The following is a 12,342-nucleotide window of genomic DNA, read 5'->3' as shown; positions in this document are numbered from 1 at the left end:
GCGAGCTTCGTAAGCGACACCGCCATACCGTCGACGACATACCTACCCAGCTACAGTTGACAGGCGGAAAAGAAAAACATCCCCAACCATGGCCACCCCCGGCGGCCGACCTGCCCAACCCAACATCCAACCATGCCAATACAAAGTCGGCAAGACCCTCGGCGCGGGGTCTTACTCGGTCGTGAAGGAGTGCGTGCACATTGATACCGGCAGGTACTACGCCGCCAAGGTGATTAACAAGAGGCTGATGGCTGGACGTGAGCACATGGTATGTTGGCCCCCCCCTTTGACAACCTCCCCAAGTGTCTGCTCTAACCTTGGGGGAAATGAACAGGTCCGCAACGAAATCGCCGTCCTCCGCAAAGTCTCCATGGGCCACCAAAACATCCTCACCCTCGTCGACTACTTTGAAACAATGAACAACCTCTACCTCGTAACCGACCTCGCCCTCGGCGGCGAGCTCTTTGAGCGCATCTGCCGCAAAGGCTCCTACTACGAATCCGACGCCGCCGACCTCATCCGCGCGACGCTCTCGGCGATAGCCTACCTCCACGACCACGGCATCGTCCACCGCGACCTCAAGCCGGAGAACCTCCTCTTCCGCACCCCCGAGGACAACGCCGACCTGCTCATTGCGGATTTCGGCCTCTCGCGCATCATGGACGAGGAGCAGTTCCACGTCTTGACGACCACCTGCGGCACGCCGGGGTACATGGCGCCCGAGATTTTCAAAAAGACGGGCCACGGCAAGCCGGTTGATCTCTGGGCGCTGGGGGTGATTACGTACTTTTTGCTGTGCGGGTACACGCCGTTTGATCGGGACAGCGACTTTGAGGAGATGCAGGCGATTCTGAATGCGGATTACAGCTTTACGCCGTTGGAGTACTGGAGGGGGGTGAGCGAGAGTGCAAAGGACTTTATCAAGAGGTGTTTGACTATTGATCCGGGGAAGAGGATGACGGCGCATGAGGCGTTGCAGCATCCTTTTGTGGCCGGGTGGCTGAACAAGAATGGTGGTGGTGGGGAGGGGCAGGATGGGGAGGGGGATAAGGGGGCTAATCTGCTGCCGACGGTGAAGAAGAATTTCAATGCGAGGAGGACGTTGCATGCTGCTATCGATACGGTGAGGGCGATTAACAAGTTGAGGGAGGGGCAGAATGGGGGGGGGATGAACGGGGGGAGAAGTGGTGAGCCGGGACGGGGGGGGCTGCAGGCGCAGAGGGGGATACCGCCGGCGGGGGGCGTTGGAGTTGGGGGAGGGAGGGATGATAGTGGGATTTCGGGGATGGGGGGTTCGACGACTGGGAGTGGTGGGAGGGATAGTGGGTTTGTGAGTGGGGGGTCGCAGCAGCAGCAGCAGGATGGGGATGTTAGCATGGAGGATGCTCCTTTGGGGGGGGTGCCGGCTAGTTTGAGGCCGGGGAGTGAGGCGAACAGGGTTGTTGAGTTGAGCAAGGGGCTTTGGAGCGGAGGGGAGAGTCGGCGATGATGATGTCTGAGAAGGGAGAGTGAAATGGGGGGAGGGTGTGTAATGATGGTCAGGTTTAGGTTTCTTGATGTTTGTTCCACTCAGGGAAGGGATAGCGGGTTTCCTAGTTGATGATTTGGGAGTAGTGCGTTTTCAACCAGGAAATGGGTCAGGAGCTCTGCTACGGGACAGAGCTATGTTGATTAGGGACAGAAAGGGGTTTCTTTTCAGGTGAGGTGGGAGGATAACAGATACAAATACCAATATAGCGAGCGACTACAAGTTTTTTTTGTTTTTTGTTTTTTTTCCTGTTTTAACAGATTCTGTTCTACGGTTCATGTGATTATGTATGACATGTGTATGGAGACCCGACAAACCACACCTTGCTTATCATCACCCACTGGGCATAATATTTCTCCGTCAAATCATTTTGAACCAGAAAATAAAATTTGTAAAAAGAGCTGGGTATCATATCTAAACAGTAGTTGTGTGAAAACTTGTATGTAAAACCTTCCAATCTCACGCCGCCGCCGCTGCCTCCTTCCCACCCCCCTTCAAACCCCTGACCTCCTCCCTCAACCCCCTCACCTCCTCCAAAACCCTCTCCTCAAACTTGTCCTCCCCCCTCTCCATATACAACCTCCTCAGCTCAAACCCTACCTCAATCGCAATCAGTATTATAATAATCCACTCCAACCTCGTACTGTGCGCCTCGCTAGACATCTTCTCGCTGATATCCAACACCCCCTGCGTCATATTGATCACCTCCTGCGCATACGTCATCTTGTCATTCAACGTCTTGATCCTCACCCCCACATCCAGCGCCTTCCCAATCTTGGCGTAATACGTCTCCAGCTTCTCCTCGGTATCCCAAAAGATATCCGGCAGGGAGTCCGTCAGGTCGTTGTAGTGATTCAGCTGACTCCTCAAGTTCAACAGCTCGCCCGCCTTTTTGAGGATTAAATCTCTCGACAGCGGGGCGCGGAGCCCCTGGGAGAGCCGGTCGGGGATGTGGCGAGTGCTTTCGAGGTAGCGGGTCAGGGAGGACTCCAGCACCGCCAGCTTGGTGCTCCTTGCCAGGCCGGATGAAAAGGCGATTTTGGCCAGGGTTGTGTCGAGCCCCTCGCCGGATTCGAGTTCCCTTCTTGTGCCGAGGACTACTACGTCTCCATTCACCCTTGACTCCTCTGCCTCTGGGTCGGCGACGAACTCGAGGTCTTCCACCTCTTTGTTTTCGACAAAAGGCTGTTCCGCTGCTGGTAGCAAATGTTTTGTTGCGAGAGTGTTGACCACGTCAGGGGGGAGCGCCCAGGTGACCACCGTTCCTGAGGGGAAGACAAAGATATCCCCGTTGTTGAGACCGCGGGCGTGGACGACTTCGGAGAGTTCAAAGCCCGAGTTGTCAGGGTCGAGGGTGAAGTTGTGACTAGACAAGATATCGACCACTTTTTCCATGTCGAACGAGTCGGCTACGCAGACGGCCGAGATGGTGGAGGAGCCTTCTGCTGCATCGGGGGCTTTTTCGGAGGGGGTTGGTTTGGGGGTGGGTTTGCCTTTTTGGGCTACGATGGCCACGCGGTGGAGGGAGTTGCGGAGGGGGGGCTTGCGGCGCTTTTGCTGCTGGTGGTTGTTGGGCTTGTCTGATCTTTCATCTTGGGCTTTGTCTTCCTTGGGAGTTGGTTTGGTGGGCGTCTTGGGTTCGCCGCCATCTGCGCGGAGCAGAGAGGGAGTGGTTTGAATCCCACGATGAGGCCGGGGGTTGCGACCCTGCGCAAGGAGGGGTCGTCGTGGAACCTGGGCGAGGGATGTGCTGATGCTGCGGGTAGCAAACCCGAGATGGGGGAGAATGGGCCTCATGTTGGGGCCATTGAGGGGATTGACTGAGGAGCCAATTGGAATGGTGGTGGGATACGTGCTGCCGAGTAGCCCTCGGACCTAGAGAAAAAAGGAAAACAGGGTCCAGGGAGAAATCCCAAGATTTTATTTTCGGACGGCAGCTTCGGGGGAAGTTCTCGGCCTCGAAAATCCCGGCCGGCAAATGGCAATTAATGTCGTCACGGCGGGGTATTATCGGATGTAATTACGCCAGGTTCTGTAAAATACGCCCGCCGTTGGGAGCTGCGACCACATCACCAAGCTCCACCTCCCCCACCTGCCATCCAAGCTCAGGACATGTCACCCTGAACAGCCTTGAGCTTCTCACTTTCCTACCCAACCTAACATCTCTCTATAACGACGACAGCTCTGACGTCTCTTCCGGCAACCATGACGACCATGGAACACGACATCCGCCTCGAGGACTACCTCGACGACAAGCTCCAATCCACCACCGACTTCGATCACCTCGACACCCTCCTCTCCTCGGTTGAACACCAACGCTCCCAGCTCCAATCCCAACTCGACGACGCCACCGCCGCCCTCGCCCAGGCCAGGCAGTCGGAATCCGACCGCCAAAACGCCCTCATGGCCCAAATAGACGAGTTCCAAAGCCTCCAATCCTCCATCGACGTCCGCCTCCAGATCATCGCCTCCTCCGACGCCCCCGACGAAGCAATCAAACGCCTCGAGGCACCGATGGGACAGCTCCGCAAGGTGGACCTAGCCTACAAATACCTCCTCCTCCTCCAAGACGTGGCCAAACTCCGCCAGGAAGCCCGATCGCACCTCCCCGAGTCTCCCAAGCAGGCGTTGGAGCCGTACACCAAGCTCAAGCAGCTCTGTCTTAGACTCAAGGAGCTGCAAAACAATGCAGACGGGGCAGCGGTGCATCTGGTTAACTTTGTCGAGGGAGTCACAGAGACGTTATGGGACGAGATGAAAGCCACCATGTCCGCCGAGCTGGAAGCGGTCCTCAAAGCTAGGAAATGGCCCAACGTTGATCCCGACAATGCAGAAGTGGATGAGGAATGGCTTGGCTGTTTTGAGAAGCTGATTGATCTTCAGGTACCTGAAGTTCTCTACTCACCGACCGTGGTTACCCTTTTACCGTTTGAGGTCATGGCCCAGATTTTTGTCAAGGAGTTTAGGTTTCATTTTATGAGTGATAAACCCACCAGTGCGCCGCAGGCGATTGGGGCGCATTGTTTCCCTTGGTTTACTGCCTTGCTGGAGAAATGGGAGGATTTCCTGAGGGATAATTTTGGCGGGGTGTTGGCGGCGAGGTTTGCCGAGACGGGGGTGAGAGAAAGGATGGTGTATATGGATCCGGTGTGTGGGTTTATTACGGCCATGTTGCCGGTGGTGAGGGAGAAGGTGAGGGATACGCTTGAGGCTACGAGGGGGGATGCGGCGTTTTTGAGCAGCTTGATGGGGCAGCTCATGAGTTTTGATGAGACGTTGAGGGGAGGGTTCGCGTATGATGGGGGGGATGATGATGTGGAGGAGGGATGGGGGGGTTTGACTTCGGAAGTTCTGCAAGATCACTTTAGAACTTGGTTGGAAGCCGAAAAACAGTTTGCGCTCGAGAGATACCAGGGTATCATGAAGACTCAGGATGCGAGGATGATCGACTATGATTTTGCTGGGGCGGGGAAGACGAAGCCGACGTTTGCGGCGGTGAGGGTGACGGATCTGTTGAAGAGCGTCACGACGCAGTATGAGAGGGTGAGGAGGTTTTCGCACAAGTTGAGGTTTCTGATTGATATCCAGCTTACTATTCTGGATGAGTATCATGACCACTTGAGGGGGACGCTGGAGGCGTATTTGAGCATTACGTCTACGGTAGGGAGGGCGTTTGGGGTGACGAAGGAGCAGATTGCTGCGTTGGAGGGGACGGGGGCTTTGGAGACGTTGTGTAAGGTCTATGGGAGTGCGGATCATGTGGTGAATGCGCTGAAAGATTGGAGCAACGAAGAGGTATTCTTTCCCCCTCCCTTTTTTATTTTTTTTTCCTTTTTCTTTTTTTCACCCCCGAAAAAAGCTAATAGGCAAAAAGTTCTTCATCACCATGTGGGAACAACTCCAAAGCCGCGCTAAGGTTACCGAAGACCAAAGCAACCTCGCCGGCGGCATGAGCTACGACCACGTCCGGAACCGCACCTCGGCTGTTGTCGGCACAGAAGACAATGACAATGGCGTCCTCTTTGACGAGACCATCGCCGCCTACAGCGCGAGAAGGCAAACCGCCCAAAAGCTCTTGTCGGAAGCACTAGCCAGCTCTCACCACAAAATCTTCAGAGCCTACCTCCACCGCGCACAGTGGACCACCATCTCGGACGAGGTTGATAATCTAGCCATCACGGCAGAACTAGATGAACCACTCCGTATCCTCAAACGAGACCTCGACTTCCTCTCCCGGGCACTGGGGACCGCTGCCTTCCGCAGGGTTTGGCGGCAGGCGCTGGAGAAGCTGAATGATATTCTCTGGACGGAGGTGCTAATGTCGCACAAGTTCACCGCTTCAGGCGCAGCACAGTTTGCGAGGGATCTGGCCGCGATTGAGGGGGTGGTGGAGAGGTATATCCCCGATGGGTCGAATGCCTTGGGGAGCTTGAGTGATGCGGTCAGGTTGTTGAATTTGCCGCTCGAGGGAGAAGGAATGACGTTGAAGAAGGCCACAGACATGGTTTACACAGACAATACCGAGGCGAAGAAGATGCTGGAGGAGGTCGGGGTTGCGGATGGTGGCTTGACGGCTGCGAATGCGAGGCAGATTTTGGGGAGGAGGGTTGAGAATGCCGAGTAGGAATAGAAGAACAAATCGCTTCATTTGGCTAGAAATCTAGAGAAGGGGGAAAAAAAATCAAAATCAAATGGATATCATCCGACCCTTTTGGTGTACAATATCCCGACCAACATGCAATACATTCGCTTTCGTTGAAGACTCCCCAACTCCTTGACGTGGTGGATCCAAGCCCGTTGAGGAGCATTCCCATCACTCCCCTCTCCTCTTGTCTTTCATCTAGTTAATAGCCCTCATCGTCATCTCCACCACGGCAAACGTCCCCGCACTGACAGGCATGGCCCTCAGCAGCGTCGGCCCCAAGCCCTTCCAAAACCCCCTCATCCCCTCCTGCCTCCAAACCTGCGCGAAACAATGCCTCATATTCCTATACCTCTGCTGCCCCTGTCCAAACCCGTCGGTCTGCATCTTTGACTTGACGACATCAAACGGGTAACTCCCCAACCACAGCGCCTCCCCGGCAAGCCCACCATACAGCGCCACCTTCCAGCTCGGGATTTCCTTACGGTCGACGCTGTTGCGCTTCGCGTCCGAATTCATGAGCCACTCAAACGACAAGAACCACAGCCCGTACGCCTGCGCTTCTCTGATCAAAGTGACCGCCTGTCCGCGATAGAGGCCGTGGGTAAACCCCCCCTGGCGGACGAGCTGTCTGACGCAGTCGAGCGGGCCGGAGTAGAGACGTGCCGGGCCGTGGGGTTGGGTTTGCAGGCGGATGCGGACGTGTTCGATGGGGCCGGAGAGGACCGAGTTTGCTACTCCGGCGAAGGCGCCGGCGGAATAGTATTGGGAGTATGAGAGTTGGGATTGGGAGGGGGAGGGAGGATTCGAGGTGGCGGCGGGCGTAGTGGAAGGCGCCGAACTGGATTGAGACGCAGGCGCCGATGCCGAGGAGGGGGGTGAGGGTTCCTTTGTAGAAGGCTAGGGGGCCTTCGGTCGTGTAGATTGAGGTTGCGGCGGCGAGGGCGGAGGGGTAGAGGGTGGAGGTTTGGAGGCGGACTTTGACTATGTCGAAGGGTTGGCCTTGAGTAAACAACAACAGGTTAGTACGGGGATGGATAGAAAAAAAGAGTTGTTGAATTATGAAGGGGGGTTCATTACCGATCAGGACCTGAGCGATTCCGCCTGCTGCGCCGGAAAACAGATCTTTGAATGTCTGGGATGCGCCGCCGCTTGAGGGGGCAGGTTCGGGGAGGGCGAGGTCTTGGGGGGTTGTTGGGGCGGCCATCTTTATGAAGTCTGAACTTGTTGGAAAAGGAGAAGAAAAGAAAAAAAGAAGAAGAGGCTCTCTACAACGACAACAACAACAACAACAACGACAACCGTCCGGCCCTGCCAAAATCACAATGGGGGTGTGTTATCTTTCCCAGAAAATAAAAAAGGGCCGGTCTCGGGTTCGTGGCCGTTTATAAGACGTGGTGGTGGGGTGTGGGGTCGTTGTATCTATTCTGTACCTTGGGGTAAACGAACTGTGGAGGACCTGAGTGAGAGAGAGTGTGGGGAACCTGAACTGGCAGGCGAGGACAGGGGGCTGATGGCGTGCTTTGGGGTTTCAATATCGGGGTAGATGCATGACACTGGTTGACGAAGATATGGCTGTTGGTGATGTCCTGGAGGTAACAGATTGATCAATGAAGGACAAAATAAAGATCCGAAGCTGGAATGTTTTGGGGAGTGGGATTTCGACATGTTGAAGGGTTCATTGAGGTGGTGGAAATATAAAAGGCAGTCTCGAGCAGGGGACAACGCAGATGTATGCATATATCCGATTTCACGATATCAAGGACTGGCATTCCAGATTTTGAGAGGCGTTCAACGCGAACATTGGCAAGGAGCACGCCATTGGTGGGATAGAGATTTTGACTCATCATGTTGGAGTCTTTCAGGACATGTGCCAGATAGACTCAATTCTTTGGCATCTGTTCAACTGCCCAAGTTGTAAGTTGTATTATTAGACAGCTCTTGATTGGGCAATTCAACTCAAGCAACAAAAGATCTTACCACCCATACATCCAACAACTACCCCTTTTAACAGTATCATAAATAATAATGCATTGTCTTTAGATAAAACAAACCACCCTCCCTTTTGAACCAAGGCAGTGCCAGTTTCCGCTCATGAACAACTCAAAAGTCTTTTTTCAAAACGCCGCTGCCTCTTGCCCTGTCCGCTAACAGAAACAAAATCAAGGTGAGAAGAAAAGCACACAAGAAAAGCCCGATATTGTTCCGACTTGAAAAAAACCTTTCCTGCCTGTCGCTTTCCTGCCCCTCCCTACGAAAAGAAACAGAAAATAAGAATATGATATTACACTTCCCGTTCTCCGAGCCCCATCTTTCCTCGTGGTTATCTATTTCCCATCCATCCATCCATCCATCCATCCATCCATCCATCCATCCATCCATCCATCCATCCATCCATCCATCCATCCATCCATCCATCCATTACATCATTGAGAACGTTCTCTCTCTCTCTTGCTTTCCCCTTTTATACACCACTTCTGGGAACCCATCCATCAAATGCTTTTTTCCATGTGGATAGAGGCATATACTTCTTTCGATTGTTTATACCCTTGGTGAACACTTTCAAGGCATGGTCGGCTTGACAAAGGGCCCCTGAGGTCCGGGGCTCGGGGTTGGAACAACGCCCTGCATCGGGCTGGGAACATGCGGTACGGGCACCGGTGTCTGTGTGCCATTCATGGGAGGTGTCGGACTTGGTTGGTGCATGGCCATCTTGAGCCCTGGTGACGCCCCGTTGTTGCCTATTTGCATCTTGTTGGCGGCTGCCATCTTATGGACGTCCATCTGCCCACCGAGACCAATCCCTGCCAAGCCCACAACTTCGCCTTGAGCAACCTTGCCCATGTGTCCACTCACACGCTGCTCCGCATCCGCTCTGGCGCGAGCTTGCTCCATGACCTGGCGCTGCTGTACCTCGGGCATAACGGTTGCAAAGCCAGTAAGGCTCGAAGACGGTCTGTTGCCCCCTTGCATCATGTTTGGCGAGGCAGGATAAGGCCCGCGCTGCTGCACGTTGTTGGGCGGCATCCCAGGAGTACCAGGTCCATAAGGTGGGCGCCCATGGGGTAGTTGCTGATGCTGTTGCGGCGGGTTTGGCGATTGTCCATATGGGTTCTGTTGTGGAATCTGCGGAGAAATAGTCCGCTGCATAGGTCCGCCATTAGCGTAGGCTGGGAAAGGCGCCTGCTGCCCATGTTGTGGCGGGTGCTGCGGGTTATGTGGGTGCTGCGGTGGATGTTGAGCCAGCGGCTGGTGGTGTGGCACCTGCTGATGTTGCGGGTGCTGTTGATGTTGGGGGTGAATCTGCTGATGCTGGGGAAAGCTTTGCTGGTAACCCTGTTGGGGATAACGAGGTGCGCCTTGTTGCCCCATATAGTTAGAATGAGGTGGCGGCGGCGGTTGTGGCATCCGTTGCTGCGTGGGACTGTTGACGTAGGGCTGAGGAACACCAGAATGGCCATAGGGCCCTTGGGCCTTGGCAAGCTGCGGTGCATACATTTGCGGCCCCGGTGCTGGCCTGTACTGGGTAGGGGGGGGTTGGCGGGGTTGGACTTGGTGATGCGGCTGCGGGATCGGGACGGTAGACGGGGCCCGCGGGAACATGTTCTGCTGAGGCCGAACCGGTGTTTGTGGAAAGTGCTGCGCGTTGGCGATGGGACGGGCCGACGGTTGGAACTGACCGGGATATTGGTGGTTGCCATATGTGGCGGAAGAAACGCTCGGGGTCCTGTGCGCCTGGCGCTGGACGGCGTTTGTTGCAGCTTGAGCGGCCTGTCGCGCAAGGCGTGCTGGTTCATCCTCCTCCATGACACCCCTGTAGTCATCTGACCGAACCTCAATCTTGGTGCTGACAGCCAGCTCTTCCAACCTGTCCGAGTTGAGACGAGCGACGGCGTAGGGAGGCAGGCTCTGGATGATCAAGGCAAGCTGTGCCTTGAGCGTTTCATACGTCATCATTTCCTCCTCACTTGGCTGTTGCGAGGCGTTGCCGTTGCGCAGCATATCGCCATTGTTGGGGTCGGCTGAGTACCGGTCTTGACTGGTCGGTACAGTCAGGTTGCGGTTCCGCTGGAAAGAGGATAGTGTTTCAATCATGTCAGTCACCTCGTCGAGAAGGTCCTCCACCTCCTTCTCCCCATCCGACCTCTTTCCGAGTACCTCATCCAAAGTAGGGTCAACAACCACAGAATCCCAATTCTCAATGGCTTCCTTGACCAAATCATCGTCAATCTCGGTTACCAAAGCGGGATCGACAGCATTCTCCTCTTCCTTCTCATCGAACGCCTCCTCGTTCATCTTTTCAAAGTTTCGTCGACCAACCCGCTGCCACCAAATCCGGCTGATGAGGCTCGAAGGCACAATCGCAGCCGAGTCATCTTTGCTCGGGGCGAAGCTGGAGAAGGCGCCTCGAAAAAGCGCTTCCATTTCCGACAGTTCCAGCTCAACTGATGAAGGCTTGACTCCTGCCAAGCTCTGGGCTCGTTCGCGCTGCTTGGTTTTGGCGTGAATGGCCGGTGTCGCGTTGCTGTAATCCAGCCAGTGTCCAGTGGAGAGGGGCTGGGAAAAATAAGTGCCAGAACGATACTTGGATTTCTCGGTAAGCTCGGGGTGGTAAAAGGTAAGAACATTGCTCTTAGTGGTGTTCTTGGGCGCCTTTGGTGGTTGCAGAGGTGGCAGGTTTCTTGGGGAAGGGAACAGCTCTCCTAGTGTCAGCGAACGGGCATTCTTGTCGCTGGCCGCACACACGTCTGGGTAAATCTTGGTCGCAGTAACTCCATTGGGCAACTGCCCGTCTCCCAAGGGCTTGACGACTCCATCGGGTGAAGCAGGATGTTGCAGACTGGTAAAAAGTGGCCTTAAATTCGGGGCTTGACCAAACGTCGACAAGACCAAGCTACCCTCAGATCCTGTTTCCTTTTGGCCAGGTCGCACCGCCGGTAAAGATTGGGGCAATTTGGGGTACGACAGCTCTCGTCGGTACAGCTCCAAAGCCGCGGCTTTGAAGGATTTCGTCTGGCTGATGACGTCCCCGTTGGCAGCACCATCTTCAATCTTGAGTTCCTTCACCTGGTCTTCTACCGCCTTGGTGAGATCGCACATCAGGTCGTCGAGAATTCGGTAGGCCCCCTGTGACACCTTGTCGGCAATGGTGGTCGGCTCGTCTTCCTCGGATTTGGCTCTTTTGAGGGAGGGCTCACCGTCGGGGGCGGGAACTTGGAGATGGCGCTTGAGGATGGCTGGAGTGGTCTTGTCGTGGCTGATGGGAATGAGGTCAGTGGTCCAGGGTAGCCAAGGGCAGAGATGCGAAGCAACGGTGCTGTCATGAAGGCACAGCAATTGATACAAGGCAAGAGAGCGCATACCTTTGTAAAACATCAAAAAAGTCGCGAATGAGGGATTGATCATCGTGGCACTTTTGGAGGCCGTTCACCTGGGGCTTGGAATTCTTGTCGTTGTGGTCCTGCTGGTCGTCGTTCGCATCGCGTTTCCGCTTGGTGGAGGAATTAATTGAGTCTGCGGGCGAGTCTGCACGCGACGAAGCTGCGACGCCGTTGACACTCGGCGCGGCGACGTCGGGCGTAGCCATGGTTGGCGGGGAATGAGTAGACCCGTCGAGGTGGTGATGGACCCCCGGGAGGTGGGATGGTTGGCCGTGTGCAAAAAAAAAGGTGGGTGAATTTTTAGCTGCGTGGGTTGCAAGTTGTCGCGCGATTCGCGTGTTCCTGTTCGCGAAAGGGAGAGCAGCAGCAGCACCAAGCGGCAGCAAAGCAAGCAGCTTACTCGGTACCCTCAGCAAGCAGCCTCTTTTGTCGTCTGCACCACGGGCGCGCTCTCAACGGGCCAAATTCATCCAAAACAGGAGCACGGGATGGGGAAAGGGGTGCCCTTTGGATTTCAAGTCAGACTTGGGGCGGCACTCGGCATCCGATGGCTATTTTTTGTCTGTTGCAGGCTGCGAAGGGCTGAGGAGTGATGGCGGAGGGCCGTCGTTCAAACTCAACCCCCGAGGACTGGTTTACGAAAAGCCAGCGCGAGGCTTATCCACACTAGTCCCCTTCCGTCCAGTCTGTGGAGCACTTTTCCCTCAGGTCGGCACGTGACCAGCCACCCCCTTCCCCCCAGCCCCTGCTGCCCAGCACTGCACTCTGCATTTGGCATTTGGCTGCATCTG

At 55.2% G+C, this 12,342-nt stretch overlaps 5 protein-coding genes across 5 annotated transcripts; 2 read left to right on the top strand and 3 right to left on the bottom strand.

The window, feature by feature from the left end:
* Nucleotides 1–88: 88 nt before the first annotated feature.
* On the top strand, nucleotides 89–1,489 carry cmk1 (Calcium/calmodulin-dependent protein kinase type I; the record flags this gene model as incomplete). The annotated part of the gene is made up of 2 exons (XM_062948161.1): nucleotides 89–268; nucleotides 335–1,489. The coding sequence occupies 2 exons, from the start codon at nucleotides 89–91 to the stop codon at nucleotides 1,487–1,489; spliced, it is 1,335 nt and encodes a 444-aa protein (XP_062799568.1).
* Nucleotides 1,490–1,987: 498 nt separating this feature from the next.
* On the bottom strand, nucleotides 1,988–3,325 carry QC764_509040 (uncharacterized protein; the record flags this gene model as incomplete). The annotated part of the gene is made up of 1 exon (XM_062948160.1): nucleotides 1,988–3,325. The coding sequence occupies one exon, from the start codon at nucleotides 3,323–3,325 to the stop codon at nucleotides 1,988–1,990; it is 1,338 nt and encodes a 445-aa protein (XP_062799567.1).
* A 337-nt stretch (nucleotides 3,326–3,662) lies between these two features.
* On the top strand, nucleotides 3,663–6,256 carry QC764_509030 (uncharacterized protein). Its single transcript, XM_062948159.1, has 2 exons — nucleotides 3,663–5,323; nucleotides 5,403–6,256. Exons 1-2 carry the CDS (start codon nucleotides 3,734–3,736, stop codon nucleotides 6,150–6,152), a joined length of 2,340 nt encoding a protein of 779 aa, XP_062799566.1. The 5' UTR covers nucleotides 3,663–3,733; the 3' UTR covers nucleotides 6,153–6,256.
* A 112-nt stretch (nucleotides 6,257–6,368) lies between these two features.
* YMC1 (carrier protein ymc1) lies at nucleotides 6,369–7,826 on the bottom strand (the record flags this gene model as incomplete). The annotated part of the gene is made up of 3 exons (XM_062948158.1): nucleotides 7,251–7,826; nucleotides 7,150–7,172; nucleotides 6,369–7,070 (listed from the first exon to the last, which is right to left on the bottom strand). Exons 1-3 carry the CDS (start codon nucleotides 7,375–7,377, stop codon nucleotides 6,369–6,371), a joined length of 852 nt encoding a protein of 283 aa, XP_062799565.1. The 5' UTR covers nucleotides 7,378–7,826.
* Nucleotides 7,827–8,679: 853 nt separating this feature from the next.
* Nucleotides 8,680–12,196, bottom strand: QC764_509010 (uncharacterized protein). Its single transcript, XM_062948157.1, has 2 exons — nucleotides 11,534–12,196; nucleotides 8,680–11,427 (listed from the first exon to the last, which is right to left on the bottom strand). The coding sequence occupies exons 1-2, from the start codon at nucleotides 11,755–11,757 to the stop codon at nucleotides 8,733–8,735; spliced, it is 2,919 nt and encodes a 972-aa protein (XP_062799564.1). The 5' UTR covers nucleotides 11,758–12,196; the 3' UTR covers nucleotides 8,680–8,732.
* Nucleotides 12,197–12,342: the final 146 nt, after the last annotated feature.

Source organism: Podospora pseudoanserina, chromosome 5 (genome assembly GCF_035222485.1).
Source record: "Podospora pseudoanserina strain CBS 124.78 chromosome 5, whole genome shotgun sequence".
Classification (NCBI taxonomy): Eukaryota; Fungi; Ascomycota; class Sordariomycetes; order Sordariales; family Podosporaceae; genus Podospora; species Podospora pseudoanserina.
The sequence above is the reverse complement of the archived record's forward strand: the minus strand, read 5'-3'. Positions and strand labels throughout refer to the sequence as shown.

What these genes read in the sequence shown, in the direction of transcription:
- QC764_509030 (XM_062948159.1), top strand. Translation starts at nt 3,734, where the DNA reads ATGACGACCATGGAACACGACATCCGCCTCGAGGACTACCTCGACGAC. An exon ending in AAGATTGGAGCAACGAAGAG is followed by an intron (nt 5,324 to 5,402) that starts GTATTCTTTCCC and finishes ATAGGCAAAAAG; the next exon opens with TTCTTCATCACCATGTGGGA.
- QC764_509010 (XM_062948157.1), bottom strand. Translation starts at nt 11,757, where the DNA reads ATGGCTACGCCCGACGTCGCCGCGCCGAGTGTCAACGGCGTCGCAGCT. An exon ending in TTTTTTGATGTTTTACAAAG is followed by an intron (nt 11,428 to 11,533) that starts GTATGCGCTCTC and finishes CATTCCCATCAG; the next exon opens with CCACGACAAGACCACTCCAG.